The 13,991-nt window shown below is 36.6% G+C and overlaps 1 protein-coding gene across 1 annotated transcript in view; it reads left to right on the plus strand.

Annotated features, from left to right (window-relative positions):
* ndufa10 (NADH:ubiquinone oxidoreductase subunit A10) overlaps positions 1 to 13,991 on the plus strand; it is a 90,611-nt gene that overhangs the window by 33,286 nt on the left and 43,334 nt on the right. The window contains exon 6 of the mRNA XM_059967104.1: positions 4,905 to 4,984. Coding sequence (XP_059823087.1) covers positions 4,905 to 4,984 — 80 coding nt within the window. The remainder of the gene's footprint in view (positions 1 to 4,904; positions 4,985 to 13,991) is intronic.

A 13,991-nucleotide genomic window follows, 5' to 3' on the forward strand; every position in this document is an offset into this window, starting at 1 on the left:
GGGGGAGATGCATGTACCGCTGTTGACATCATTGGTGCTGAGGTTGAGAGCTTCCAAGTTCCCAAGAGTGAATATCACCAATACTATGTTCTCATTCAGCCATCTTTGCCAGAGCCACTGGGAAATTGTAATTAAGATCATAAGACTAAAAAATACAGGAGCAGATTTAGGCCATTTAGCAGATCCATTTTCCCTTTCAGCCCCATTCTCATGTCTTCTCCCTATATTTCTTCATACCCTGACTAATCAAGAATCTATAAACCTGTGCCTTAAAAATAACAGCCGACTGTGGCAACGAATTCCACAGTTTCACCACTCTGGCTAAAGAAATTCCTCATCATCTCAGTTCTAAATGACCATCCTTCTCTTCTGAGGCTGATCTTAGATATCAACATTTGATAGGCTTCAATGAGGTCACCCATCATTCTTCTGAATTCCAGTGAGTAGAGACCCAGAGCCATCAAACAGTCCTCATATGATAAGCGTTTCAAACCTGGTGGTATTTTCGTGAACCTCCTTTGAACCTTCTCCATTGTTAGTACATTCTTTCTTAGATAAGAGACCCAAACCTGCTCACGATACCCCCATGTGAGGCCTCACCAGTGCTTTATAAAGCTTCAACATAACATCCTTACTTTTATATTCTAGTCCTCTCAAAAAGAATGCTAATATTGCATTTGCCTTTCTTACCATTGACTCAAGCTGCAAATTAACCTTCATGAAATCCTCCCAAGTCACTTTGCAACTCAGACTTTTTAATTTTCTCTCCTTTTAGAAAATAGTGTACTTTTATTCCTTCTATCAAAGTGCATGGCCATACACTTCCTGACTCTGTATTCTATCAGCCACTCCTTTTCCCATCCTCCTAATCTGTCTAAGTCCTTCTGTAGCCTCTCTGCTTCCTCAAAATTACCTGTCCCTCCACCTATCTTCGTATCGTCCGCAAACTTGGCCACAAAACCAACAATTCTGTCATCAAAATCATTGACATATAACATAAAGAAGTGGTCCCTGTGGAATAACTCCTGCAACTTGGCCAATGTTTTATCCATGTTAGTATCCTTCCTGTAATCCTATGTTAAGTAGCCTCATGTGTGACGCTTTGTTAAATGCTTTCCGACAATCAAATACACAACATCCTCCAATTCTCCTTTTTCTATAGTGTGTATTGTTTCTTCAAAGACTTCCAACAGATTTGTCAGGCAAATTTTTTTCCTTTACACCATGCTGACTTTGTCCTATTTTAAAATGTGCCTCCAGGTACCCCAAAGACCACATCCTTAACAATCGACTCCAACATCTTCCCAACCACTGACATCAGACTAACTGGCCCATAGTTTCCTCTCTTCTGCCTTTCTCCCTTATTGAAGAGTGGAATGACTCTTACTAATACCTCGTCAGTCTCTTCAGCTACATCTTTCAGATCCTTATGGTGCAGACTGTCTGGTCCAGGTGACTTAACTGCCTTTAGACCTTTAGATTTCCAAGAACCATCTCCCTAGTAATGGCAGCTTCACACACTTCTACCCCTTGACACTGTCAAATATCTGGCATTCAGCTAGTATCCTCCTTCGTGAAGACTCATGTAAAATACTTATTCAGTTCATCGGCCATTTCCTTGTGCCCCGTTACTAGCTCACCAGCATCATTTTCCACTGGTCTCATCTCTCTTTTACACTTCTTATATCTGAAGAAACTTTTGGTATTTTTAATATTATTGGCTATCTTACTTTTGTATTTCATCTTTTGCTCCTTTATGACTTTTTTGTTGCCTTCTGTTAGTTTTTAAAAGCTTCCGAATCCTCTAACGTCCCACTAATTTTTGCTCTATTATATGCCCTCTTTTTGACTTTTATGTTGGCTTTGACTTGTCAGCCATGGCTGCATCACCCTTCCTTTAGAACACAACTTCTTTGGGTTGTTCACCTTCAGAATTGCTCCCTCCGAATTGTTCCCAGAAATTCCAGCCATTGATGTGCTGTCATCCCTGCTGCTGTTCCCTACCTATCAATTTTGGCCAGCTCCTCTTTCATGCCTCTGTAATTCCTTTTACTGTAATACTGGCACAGCTGACTTCCTCAAATTGCAGGGTGAATTCTGTCATATTATGATTACTGATCTTTTGACCTTAAGCTCCCTAATTAATTCTGGTCCACTGTACAACATCCACTCCAGATTAGCTAATCCCCAAGTGGGCTCAAACATGAGCTGCACTAATAAACCCATTTTGTAAGCACTCTACAAATTCCCCCTCATGGGATCCATCACCAGCCCTCTTTTTCCAGTCTATCTGCATATTGAAATTCCCCATGACTACAGTCGGCCCTCCTTATCCGCAAGGGTTTGGTTCCAGGACCCCTCGCAGATACCAAAAACGCGGATGCTCAAGTCCCTTATTCAACCTGTCTCAATGTGGTGGATCTTAGGACCCAGCGGAACCCCAGACCTTATTTAACCTGTCTCAGTGCGGTGGACGTTAGGACCCAGCGGCGGAGGTCTAAATCCACAATGCTTCTGTTCACAAAAATAATCATGATCACGATTGAAAATAAAGTGGAAATAATAAAGCAATCGGAAAGAGGTGAAATGTCATCGGTCGGTCATTGGAAAAGCGTTAGGCTACAGTCGGTCAACGATCGGAACAATTTTAAAGGATAAAGTGAGAAAGGTTCTGCCCCAATGAAAGCTACAATTATTACTAAGCAACACAGTGGTTTAATTATTGGGTTTTGGGGTTTTGGGTTTTTGATCCTCCGCGTCAACCTGGCACGGTGGAGAGTGCACTTGGGAGTGATCTGTCCCGAATCCTGAGAACTTCTGTTCCCAAGCCCGGCGCTGAAACATACGTTCTTATATGTTTTATGTGCATAGAAAGGTAAAATATATACTATATACTAAGACAAACGGTTGACTAACTGACACTAAATAATACCAGATGTACCTGTTCCGACTTACATAGTAAGAGAACTTCCGATTTTTTTTCAATCCTGATCCACGGTAACCTACGCACATCCTCCCTTATACTTTAAATCATCTCTAGATTACTTATAATACCTAATACAATGTAAATGCTACATAAACTAGTTGTTATATTGCATTGTTTAGGGAATAATGACAAGGAAAAAAAGTCTATATATGCTCGAACACCAAGTGCTGGAAGAGCACTTCAGGGTTTTTGCGATCCGTGGGCATGTGGAACTCGCGGATAAGGAGGGCTGACTGTATTGCAATATCACCCCTATTACATGCCTTTTCTATTTTGTGTTGTTATTCATATCCCACATACTTGCCACTGTTCAAAAACCTGTATATAACTCCAATAAGGTTCTTTTTACTCTTGCAGTTTCTTGCCTCTACCCACAACAGTTCTACACCTTCTGGTCTTATGTCATCTCTTTTAATGATTTGATTTCACCTTTTACCAACAGAGCCATCCTCCCTCTCCACCTACCTGCCTGTCCTTTTCATTCAATGTGTATCCTTGGATATTAAGCTCCCAGCTGTAATCTTCTTTCAGCCACAATTCAGTGATGCCCACGATTTCATACATACCAATTTGTAACTGCTTCAAGTTAATCTACCTTGTGCTGTATACTGCATGCAATAAAAATATAACACCTTCAGTCCTTTATTTTCCCTTTTCAATTTTGCCGGTCTTTTCCATTGCAACTCAACCCATTTACTGCAATTTTGTCCTATCATCAACCTCTCCTTGCTAGCACTGTCACTACACACTGCCTCTGTGTGTAAACCAACTACCTTATCCTCAGCTCTATCACCCTAGTCTCCATCCCCCTGTCAAATGAGTTTAAATCATCCTGGACAGCTCTCGCAACCTGCCCACAAAGATATTGGTCCCAAGCATATGACCTTGTTTTGGGTACTGCGATTATAGTGGTCTTCTTAAAGCAGGGATGTAGTTTAAATTTGGCATTGGTCATGTTGTCAACTTAGTCATGTTGACACCATGGTTAAGAAAGCTGACCATTGCCTCTTCTTCCTCAAGAGGCTAAAGAAATTTGCCACTGACCCTCTGACCATCACCAGTTTTCAGAGATACACCATAGAATGCATCCTATCTGGATGCATCCCTGCTTGATATGACAACTATTCTGCCTTTGACCACAAAAAAAATGCAGAGTCTAGCACATCACAGAATTAAACCCGTCCTTGGGCTCTGTCTACATTTCCTGCTGCTTCAGTAAAGAAGCCCAGCATAATCAAAGATTTCACTTATGCCCAACATTCCCACTTCTCACCCCCGCACCACCCCACTGTTATAAGATTATTGGGCAGTTCCCTATGATAAGATGGATTCTTGATCTCACAGTCTACTTTGTTATGATCTTGCACATTACTGTCTACCTGTACTGCACTTTGCTGTGCAACTGTAACACCTTATTCTGCCCTCTGTTGCTATTTTACCTTGTACTACCTCAATGCCCTGTTGTAATGAGCTGGACAATGCCAAGGCATGTAAGCAGGAATGGGAATAAAATTGAACAAGACTCGCCCTAACTTGATTCCTAACTCCAAGACTTGTGTCTAATTTTGGTGTGAAATCTGCTTCAGTGTTTGAGATACTGCAATTTTTACTTCATTTAGTCAATTGCTGGATAACATATTGCAAGCTATTCTTTTTGGGTAGATGCAATGTCTTCTGTAGAACAGTTTGTACTGAAGTATTCTGATGTCCTGATCAGTATTCACCATTCACCAAGTATTACTTTAAGAGTAGCAATGCTTTATTTCTTTGCTGGTTCTTGAAGGTCAATTGATCGTGGACCAAATTTGTTTCCTGGAGATACTTGATTTCAGTGAACTTTGCAAATTCTAGTTTAAGAGATTTTCCTTGTAGTTGTAACCTTCATTTGCATCACAGTGAACTGTCTTTTCCTATGCAGAAATATGAACAGAATATCTCTACAGCTTATCTGCAAAGCATCGAAGAAGCCTACAAAAAGTCCTTCATTCCAGAGATTCGGTAAGTGTACTGCAAACCCTATATTGATTTTTGGGTTTCAATGCAAAGAGTTTATGGCTTTTCAACCAATCTGGTGTCACAGCACAACAGACTTTACACTTTAGAGCATTAATAGGATTGCTGGGTTGAATGGCACATGCTGCTGTTTAGGTTCCAAATATCTCTCTTCCATCCCTCTCCATCTAACTCATCATGATGTCCCTTTTTTCTCCTGATATTCCCAATGAAGTATTCCTACAGTTCTGAACTTTTCCTTTATTTGTCCATTTGTCTTTCATAATTTTGAAGATGTTGTAATAATCTCCTTTCCATAAAAGTTGTGTCAACCTATTTAATCTTTTCTGATAGTCATAAGTTCTCAGTTGAGTATTCAAGTAAATTACTTTTGCATCTATGTATAATATAAAGACCAAGTGACTGTCCACAGTATTCTCGGAATGACTTCATGAATGTTGGAGTCATAGAGGGATTGATCACTACAGCACAGAAACAGGCCCTTTGGCCCAACTAGTCCATGCCAAAGGGTTATTTTGCTTAGACCCATCGACCCACACCTGGACTATAGCCCTCCCACCCTAACTTTTTTAAAACATTGTAATCGAAGCCGCATCCACCACTTCTGCTGGCAGCTGTTTCCAAAGTCACACCGCGCTGAGTAAAGAAGCTCCTCCTCAGGTTACCCCTTACATATTTCACCTTTCACCTTTAACCCAGTGACCTCTACTGTTACTCTCATCCAATCTCAGTGGAAAAGGCCTGCAGCATTTATCTTATCTATACCCTTCATAATTTTGTATACTCCTATCAAATCTCCCGTCGTTCTATGATCCAGGAATAACATGCTAATCTATTTAAGCTTTCCCTATAGCCTCAAGTCTCAGCAACATCCTTGTAAATTTTCACTGTACTTCTTTCAGTGCTGTTGTTACCTTTCCTGTAGGGAGGTGAGCAGGACAACACACTGTACTCTATTTGTTCTCTGCAAACTTAGATAATTTCTCTGTTTTTGAAATCAAACCCTAATGCTTTTATGTGTTTAAACAGTCTCTTTTGTGATTTGTTTATTTGATCTCTGTATCCCTTTAACCTTTTTGGCTACACATTCTGACATTGTAGCATCCACTTATTACTTTACACTGAAATTATTTAATTTAAAATAATTTTGCAAGCTTATTAATATTGCACACCTCTGTATTACCCATCAATCCTTGCAAGACTCAAAATTTGATGTTACTGACAAGCTTCCAGTATTAGAAGTAAATTTGAATCCAAGCAGTACATGTAAATCGTACTTAATGGTTGTGGAATGTCGGTTCTCAATGTTTTTAAACCTGAGCAATACAGGTGGCCCCCGTTTTTCGATCGTTCACTTTACGACAGCTCGTCATTACGAAAGGCCTACATTAGTACCTGCTTTCGCTAAGGCACCTGCTTTATACGTGTGTTTACTCTGAGAAAGACTACCATGACCGTGAAGCCTTGTGCGGGCAGTTGTGTGTGCATGCGTGTATGTGCGCAGGCATGTACGTTCGCATGCATGTACTTGCCAATTTTTTTTTCTCCAAATCGATTTTGGCTCACGGTCTCCCAATCCTGATAAGTGAAACAATACCATACATACAATATTTCTACTTTATACAGGCTGTATACTTACCATATAATTCCTGTTTTTACTATAAGTCTGTGTTATTTTAGGTTTTATGTGTTATTTGGTATGATTTGGTAGGTTATTTTTTTGGGTCTGGGAACGTTTAAAAATTTTTTGCATATAAATTAATGGTAATTGCTTCTTCGCTTTACGACATTTCGACTTAGAAATGGTTCCATAGGAACGCTCTGCCTTAGGATAGCGGGGGAAACCTGTAATCTCCATTTGCTTTCAACTTTTCAGTCAATTAAGTATTCTACTTAATCCAAAACTCAGTATTGTGACAATCATGATCTACTGTACAATATCTGATCTGTTCTGGGACCCCTACTCTTTGTGATTTTTATAAAAGACCTGGATGAGGAAGTGGAGGGATGGGTTAGTAAATTTGCTGATGACATAAAGGTTGGGGGTGTTGTGGATAGTGTGGAGGGCTGTCAGAAGTTACAATGGGACATTGATACAATGCAAAACTGGGCTAAGTAGTGACAGGTGGAGTTCAACCCAGATAAGTGTGAGGGGGTTCATTTTGGTAGGTCAAATATGATGGCAGAATATAGCATTAATGGCAAAACTCTTGGCTGTGTGGAGGATCAGAGGGATCTTGGAGTCCGAGTCCATAGGACACTCAAAGCTGCTACACAGGTTGACTCTGTGGTTAAGAAGCCATACGGTATATTGGCCTTCATCAATCATGGGATTGAGTTCAAGAGCCGAGAGGTAATGTTACAGCTATATAGGACCCTGGTCAGACCCCACTTGGAGAACGTGCTGAATTCTGGTCACCTCACTACAGGAAGGATGTGGAAACCGTAGAAAGGGTGCAGAGGAGATTTTCAAGAATGTTGCCTGGATTGGGGAGCATGCCTTCTGAGAATAGGTTGAGTGAATTTGGCCTTTTCTCCTTAGTGACTGAGGATGAGAGGTGACCTGATAGAAGTGTACAAGATAATGAGGGGCATTGATCTTGTGGATAGTCAGAGGCTTTTTCCCAGGGCTGAAATGGCTAGCATAAGAGGGCACAGTTTTAAGGTGCTTGGCAGTAGGTACAGAGGAGATGTCAGGGATAAGTTTTTTACGCAGAGAGTGATGAGTACATGGAATGGGCTGTCGGTGGCGGTGGTGGAGGTGGATACCGTAGGGTCTTTTAAGAGATTTTTGAATAAGAATGATAAACATGTGAGAAAAAAGAAAACTCTTTGTCGTTAGGATGCCGAAATCTCCAAATATCAAAAACTCCATTATCAGTCAAAAAGGAGTTAATACAAGTGGCTGACTTATTGGGTAAAGTCTGAATAGATAAAGATTTATCCATCAAAGGATTTAAACAGCAATTAAAGTCACCACCCATTATTAACTTATATTCATTTAGATTGGGTAAAGAGGTAAATAAGGACTTAAAAAAGTGAGGACAATCCACATTTGGAGCGTAAACATTAACCAAAGCAACCTTTTTATTACAAAGTAAACCCATAATTAACAAAAATCTACCATTCGGATCCGAAAAAATATCATGTTGAACAAATGGAATAGAGGAGTCAATAAAAATTGAAACTCCTTTGACTTTAGTGTTCGAATTTGCGTGATACTGTTGACCCCGCCAAAATCTAAAAAAACGAAATTTGTCCACCTTCCTCACATGAGTTTCTTGTACAAAAATGATATGAGCATTAAGTCTTTGGAATACTTTGAAAATCTTAATTTAATTTAATTGGATGATTTAAAACATTAGTATTCCAAGACACAAAATTAATGGTCTGAGCCATAATTCTAAAATCAACCCTTTAGTATAGAAAGGGTTAACCAACTTGTAAACTCATGCACCCGGAAGAGGAACAAAGGTAAAGGAAAGACCTGGAAATGACGACAACACAGACATATTTGAAGTTCAAAAACAGCCCAAATAAAAAAACGAACTCAAACTGATGCAAAAAAAATAGAATAAGGAAACAGACCATCCCCCCACCCCCCAAGAAAAAGAGAAAAAGCCAAAATATGACTTAAAAAAGGAAGGAATAAGACTAATTCTACCCCCATGTCAGCGGAAGAACACTCCATATATAAAGGATATATATATCAAAGAATCACCCCAACTTTAAAAAATTAAAATCGCTATAATAAAAACCATATTTCTAAGTATATTTAGTTGTAAAAAAAGAATATAGTCACTAAAAAAAAATAAAAAATAAATTATAAATCGGGCTCTAGCCCAGACAAAACAAAAAATATTTAAGCTATGATAAGCGATGCATTGTAGGAAGAAGACGAAAGAAAGAAAAAAATAACACCATCTTAAGCAAAACCAAAAATCTTTTCCAAAAAACCACCATCTTAATCAAAAAAAATTCACCTTCAAAGAATTAAAAATATACCTTCGAAGGAACAAAGTTAATGGACAAGAATGTAGTATAATGGTTAAAGTGTATAAGGCAAAACAATTGATATAACAAAAACACACTTTAACTTAAGTATAAAGTATAGGATGAACCTACACCAATAACCAGAGGTTAATTCTGGTTTAAGAAATCGAGAACCACCTTACACGATCAGAATCGTTCATTTATTAGAAACTGGTGTCTGTAGCAGTAGGGAAGTTCTTCTCCAGATAATTTCTCGCTTCTGAAGTTGAAAGAAAAACTTGTCGTGGAGCATTCGACGGAGAGATCCGAAGCTTCGCAGGGTATAGGAGCGCAGGTTTCAGATTTTTCTCATAACGTTCAGCCATCAACGGTTTAAAAAGAAGCCTTTTTTTTTAAAAGGTCAGGGCTAAAGTCTTCAACCAGACGGAAGCAGTAATCTTTGAATTTAACCATTCCTGCCCGACGAGCTGCACGTACAAGTTGTTCTTTGTCGTGTACGTAATGGAACCAGACAAATACAACCAAAGGTTTGTCTGTAACACTCGGTGATCGACGCCGAATTCTATGTGCCCGATCCAATAAAGGAGGGTTATTCAGGAAAATCGTCGGAAATGCTTCTTTTAAAAGTTGAGCAAAATATTTCGAAGGGTCATCTTTTTCTATGCCGTCTGGAAGACCCAGTATACGTAGGTTCTGTCTTCTAGACCGATTCTCAAAATCGTCATTCTTAGTTTTAAGGGCTTCCATCAGCTTAATGGTCGTAATTAAATCCTGTTGCAGTTTTTCAATAGTCAAATCTCGCTTCCGAGCATCTTCTTGCAGAGACGCGATAAGAGCTTGTTGCTGGTTAATTACTGAATCCGTCTTAACCATGTACTCTTGAAAAGCCTTTATATCTTCTTTAAAAAATTGTTGTAGTTGATCAAATTTTTTGTCCAAAGCCTCCATAAACAATTCATAAGTTAATTGAGTTTGTTGTGGCGGAGCCTGCTTCTTTTCTTTCTTTCTTTTTCAATCTTTTTATTGATTTTCATATATACACAAAAAAAAATAACATAATAATAAGTAAATTATGAATACAATAGACTTGAAATCACGTTGATAATAAGATAACAATATCCTACTAAACATCAACAGAAGAAAATACCTTAATCAATCAAGTCCATATGATTATATGAAAAAAAAACAAAAATAACCATTAAAAAAGAAAAAAAATTTGAAAATATGTGAAAAAAAGTATATATTAAGAAAAATAAAACACTAAACTAAACTAACATGGGCAATAATAACAGTTTACAAGTATATGATAGTGTCAAAGAACTCCGGAACTCCATACCTGAACATGAATAAGCAGAAAGAAGGTCTGGAAAAGGCCAAATTAATTCATATGAAAATGTCGAATAAACGGTGTCCAAGTTTCTTCAAATTTAATTGATGAGTCAAAAATAATTTTTTCTAATTTTTTCCAAACTCAGATAAGAAATAGTTTGAGAAAGCCATTGAAATGTGGTAGGAGGATTTACTTCTTTCCAATTTTGTAATATAGACCTTCTGGCCATTAATGTTACAAAAGCAATCATTCGTCTGATTGAAGGGGAAAACTGATTACCATCTTCATTTGGTATGCCAAAAATTGCAGTAATAAAATGAGGTTGTAAATCTATATTCCAAATTGAGGAAATAGTAGTAAATATGTCCTTCCAGTAATTATGTAAAGTGGGACATGACCAGAACATATGGGTCAATGAGGCCACTTCTGAATGACATCTGTCACATTGAGGGTTAATATGAGAATAGAATCGAGCAAGTTTATCTTTAGACATATGAGCTCTATGTACAATTTTAAATTGTATTAAAGCATGTTTAGCACATATAGAAGAAGAATTAACCATTTGCAAAATTTTTTCCCATTTATCTGTTGATATGTTATATCGAAGTTCTTTTTCCCATTCTTGTTTAATTCTAACTGATATTTCTGGTTGTATCTTCATAATCATATTATAAATAAAAGCTACTAATCCCTTCTGACAAGGATTTAAGGTAAAAATCAAATCTGTAATGTCCACCAAAGTTGAATTAGGAAAAGATGGTAAAACTTTATGTAAGAAATTTCTAATTTGTAAATATCTGAAAAAATTAGATTTAGGTAATTCAAATTTGTTGGAAAGTTGATCAAATGACATCAAAATATCTTCAAAAAAGAGATCACGAAAACATTTTATACCTTTCCTTTTCCATATGTTAAAAGCTTGATCTGTCCAAGAGGGTTTGAAAAAGAAATTAAGTAAGATAGGGCTATCAAGAACAAAGTTTTTCAAAGTAAAAAACTTACGAAATTGAAACCAAATTTGTAATGTATGTTTAATAACAGGATTAGATATTTGTTTATTAAATTTAACTAAATCCGCAGGAAAACAAGAACCAAGAACAGAGAATAGAGAATATCCCTTTACCTCATTACATTCCAAATTTACCCACTGTGGGCACAGTGGTGAATCCAAATCTAGTTTCCAATACAATAAATTACGAATATTATTTGCCCAATAATAATATCTAAAATTGGGTAAAGCTAAACCACCATCTTTTTTTGATTTTTGTAATTGCTTTTTACTTAACCTAGGGTTTTTATTTTGCCACACAAATGAGGAAATTTTTGAATCAATGTTATCAAAAACAGATTTAGGAATAAAAACTGGTAGGGCTTGAAATAAGTATAAAAATTTCGGTAAAATCATCATTTTAATAGCATTAATCCGACCAATTAATGATAAAAACAAAGGAGACCATCTTGTAGTAAGTTGATGAATTTGATGAAGCATAGGTAAAAAATTCAGTCTAAATAAATCTTTATATTTCTTGGTAATTTTTATACCTAAATAGGTAAAGTTATCAGTAACAACTTTAAATGGTATCCTATCACTCAATAAAGTTTGTGCATTTAAAGGAAATAATTCACTCTTATCTAAATTTAGTTTATAACCAGAAAAAGTACCAAATTGAACCAACAAGGATAAAATAACAGGAATAGACCTATCAGGGTCAGAAATATATAACAGCAAATCATCAGCATAAAGTGATAATTTGTTTAACTTCTCATTACGGGTAATACCAAAAATATTAGGAGATTCACGAATAGCAATAGCTAAAGGTTCTAATGCAATATTAAATAATAAAGGACTTAAGGGACAGCCTTGTCCCGTACCACGAGATAATTGAAAAAAAGAGGATCTATAGTTATTTGTGAAAACAGAAGCAACAGGTTTATGATATATTAATTTAATCCATGATATAAAGTTAGGACTAAAATTAAAATTTCTCAATGTATTAAATAAATATATCCATTCAACTCTATCAAAAGCTTTTTCAGCATCTAATGAGATAACACTTTCTGGGATTGTGGGTGGTGAAGTATGAATTATATTAATCAATTTTCTAACATTAAAAAAGGAATACCGATTCCTCATAAAACCAGTTTGATCTTCTGAAATAATCTGAGATAGTACTTTTTCTAATCTAATAGCTAAAATTTTTGTAAGAATCTTAGAATCTACATTTAATAGTGATATAGGGCGATAAGATGTACATAAAGTAGGATCTTTATCTTTTTTAAGAATTAGAGAAATATTAGCTTCATAAAAAGATTGAGGTAATCTCTTCTTAGCAAACGCATCATTAAAAATTTCACATAAGCCTGCTTCTTTCTGTTACCGTTCGGATTGCGTCCGGGTTCTCATCCCTTAGACCTGAGAGACATTTCTGTTTGCATATCTTCAAAAGTTCACAACAAACTCTTGGCAGTAAGTTTAAAAAAAAATAACAAAGAAACTTTCGGTATAGGTAAAAATAAGCTGAATAAGGGTGATCAAAGGTTAAAAAAAAGTAAAGGTTATGGAGCGAATCCAAAACAGTACTCACTCCAGCGTCTCCCGCTGAGTCCATTCTTATTCTTATTCTTATTTGAGAATTGATTATTTTTTTATTGACTCTTGTTTTATTCCATCGGTAATCGGTTGTAATTATGATATTATAGCTATCTCTGATCATGCCCCATTATTACTTTCTATGAAATTTACGGATACAGCTTCTAATGCCAGACAATGGCGATTTGACTCTACCTTATTGCAAGACTCAGACTTTATAAAATTTATGGAGGAGCAGATCGACTTCTTTTCAACTAATTCTACAGATGATATCTCCTGCGGAACACTTTGGGACACTTTTAAAGCGTATATACGTGGACAGATTATTTCTTATTCTGTTGGTTTGAGGAAACGTACTGAGACGGAAACTCTTTTATTGGTTGATAAAATTAAAGAGATTGATAAGAATTATTCGATTGCTCCTAGTAAGGAGCTTTACAAACAAAGGGTTGAACTTCAAATGGAACATAGTTTATTACTTACATCCTCGATTGAAAATCAATTAATGAAAACTAGATCTGATTTTTATATACATAGTGATAAATCTGGTAAACTGTTAGCTAGTCAATTGAAGAATACTTTGGTTAAACGTCAAATCACTAAGATTTGTCAGCAGAATGGGAATTTGACAGTTAATCATGATGAGATAAATAAGGCATTTCAAGACTTCTATACCTCCCTGTATCAATCTGAATTTCCTCAAGATCATAATACCATGTCTGATTTTCTTGGGAAATTAAATTTTCCAAGTTTATCATCTGATGATCTTTCAATATTGGATACTCCTATTACGGATGTAGAAATTAAAGGGGCTATTTCCTCAATGAATTCTGAGAAAGCACCGGGTCCAGATGGTTATACAGTTGAATTTTTAAAAAAAATTTCCGCTACTCTTTCCCCTTGGTTATGTAAGGTTTTTGAGGAAGCTATTAGATTGGGGAATTTGCCACAATCTTTTTATAGAGCTTCCATTTCTCTAATATTGAAGAAAGATAAAAGACCCTACTAACTGTGCTTCCTATAGACCAATATCTTTATTGAATGTAGACTCCAAGATTTTTTCCAAGTTACTGGCATCT

The sequence above is a fragment of the Hypanus sabinus genome, chromosome 4 (genome assembly GCF_030144855.1).
Source record: "Hypanus sabinus isolate sHypSab1 chromosome 4, sHypSab1.hap1, whole genome shotgun sequence".
Lineage (NCBI taxonomy): Eukaryota > Metazoa > Chordata > Chondrichthyes > Myliobatiformes > Dasyatidae > Hypanus > Hypanus sabinus.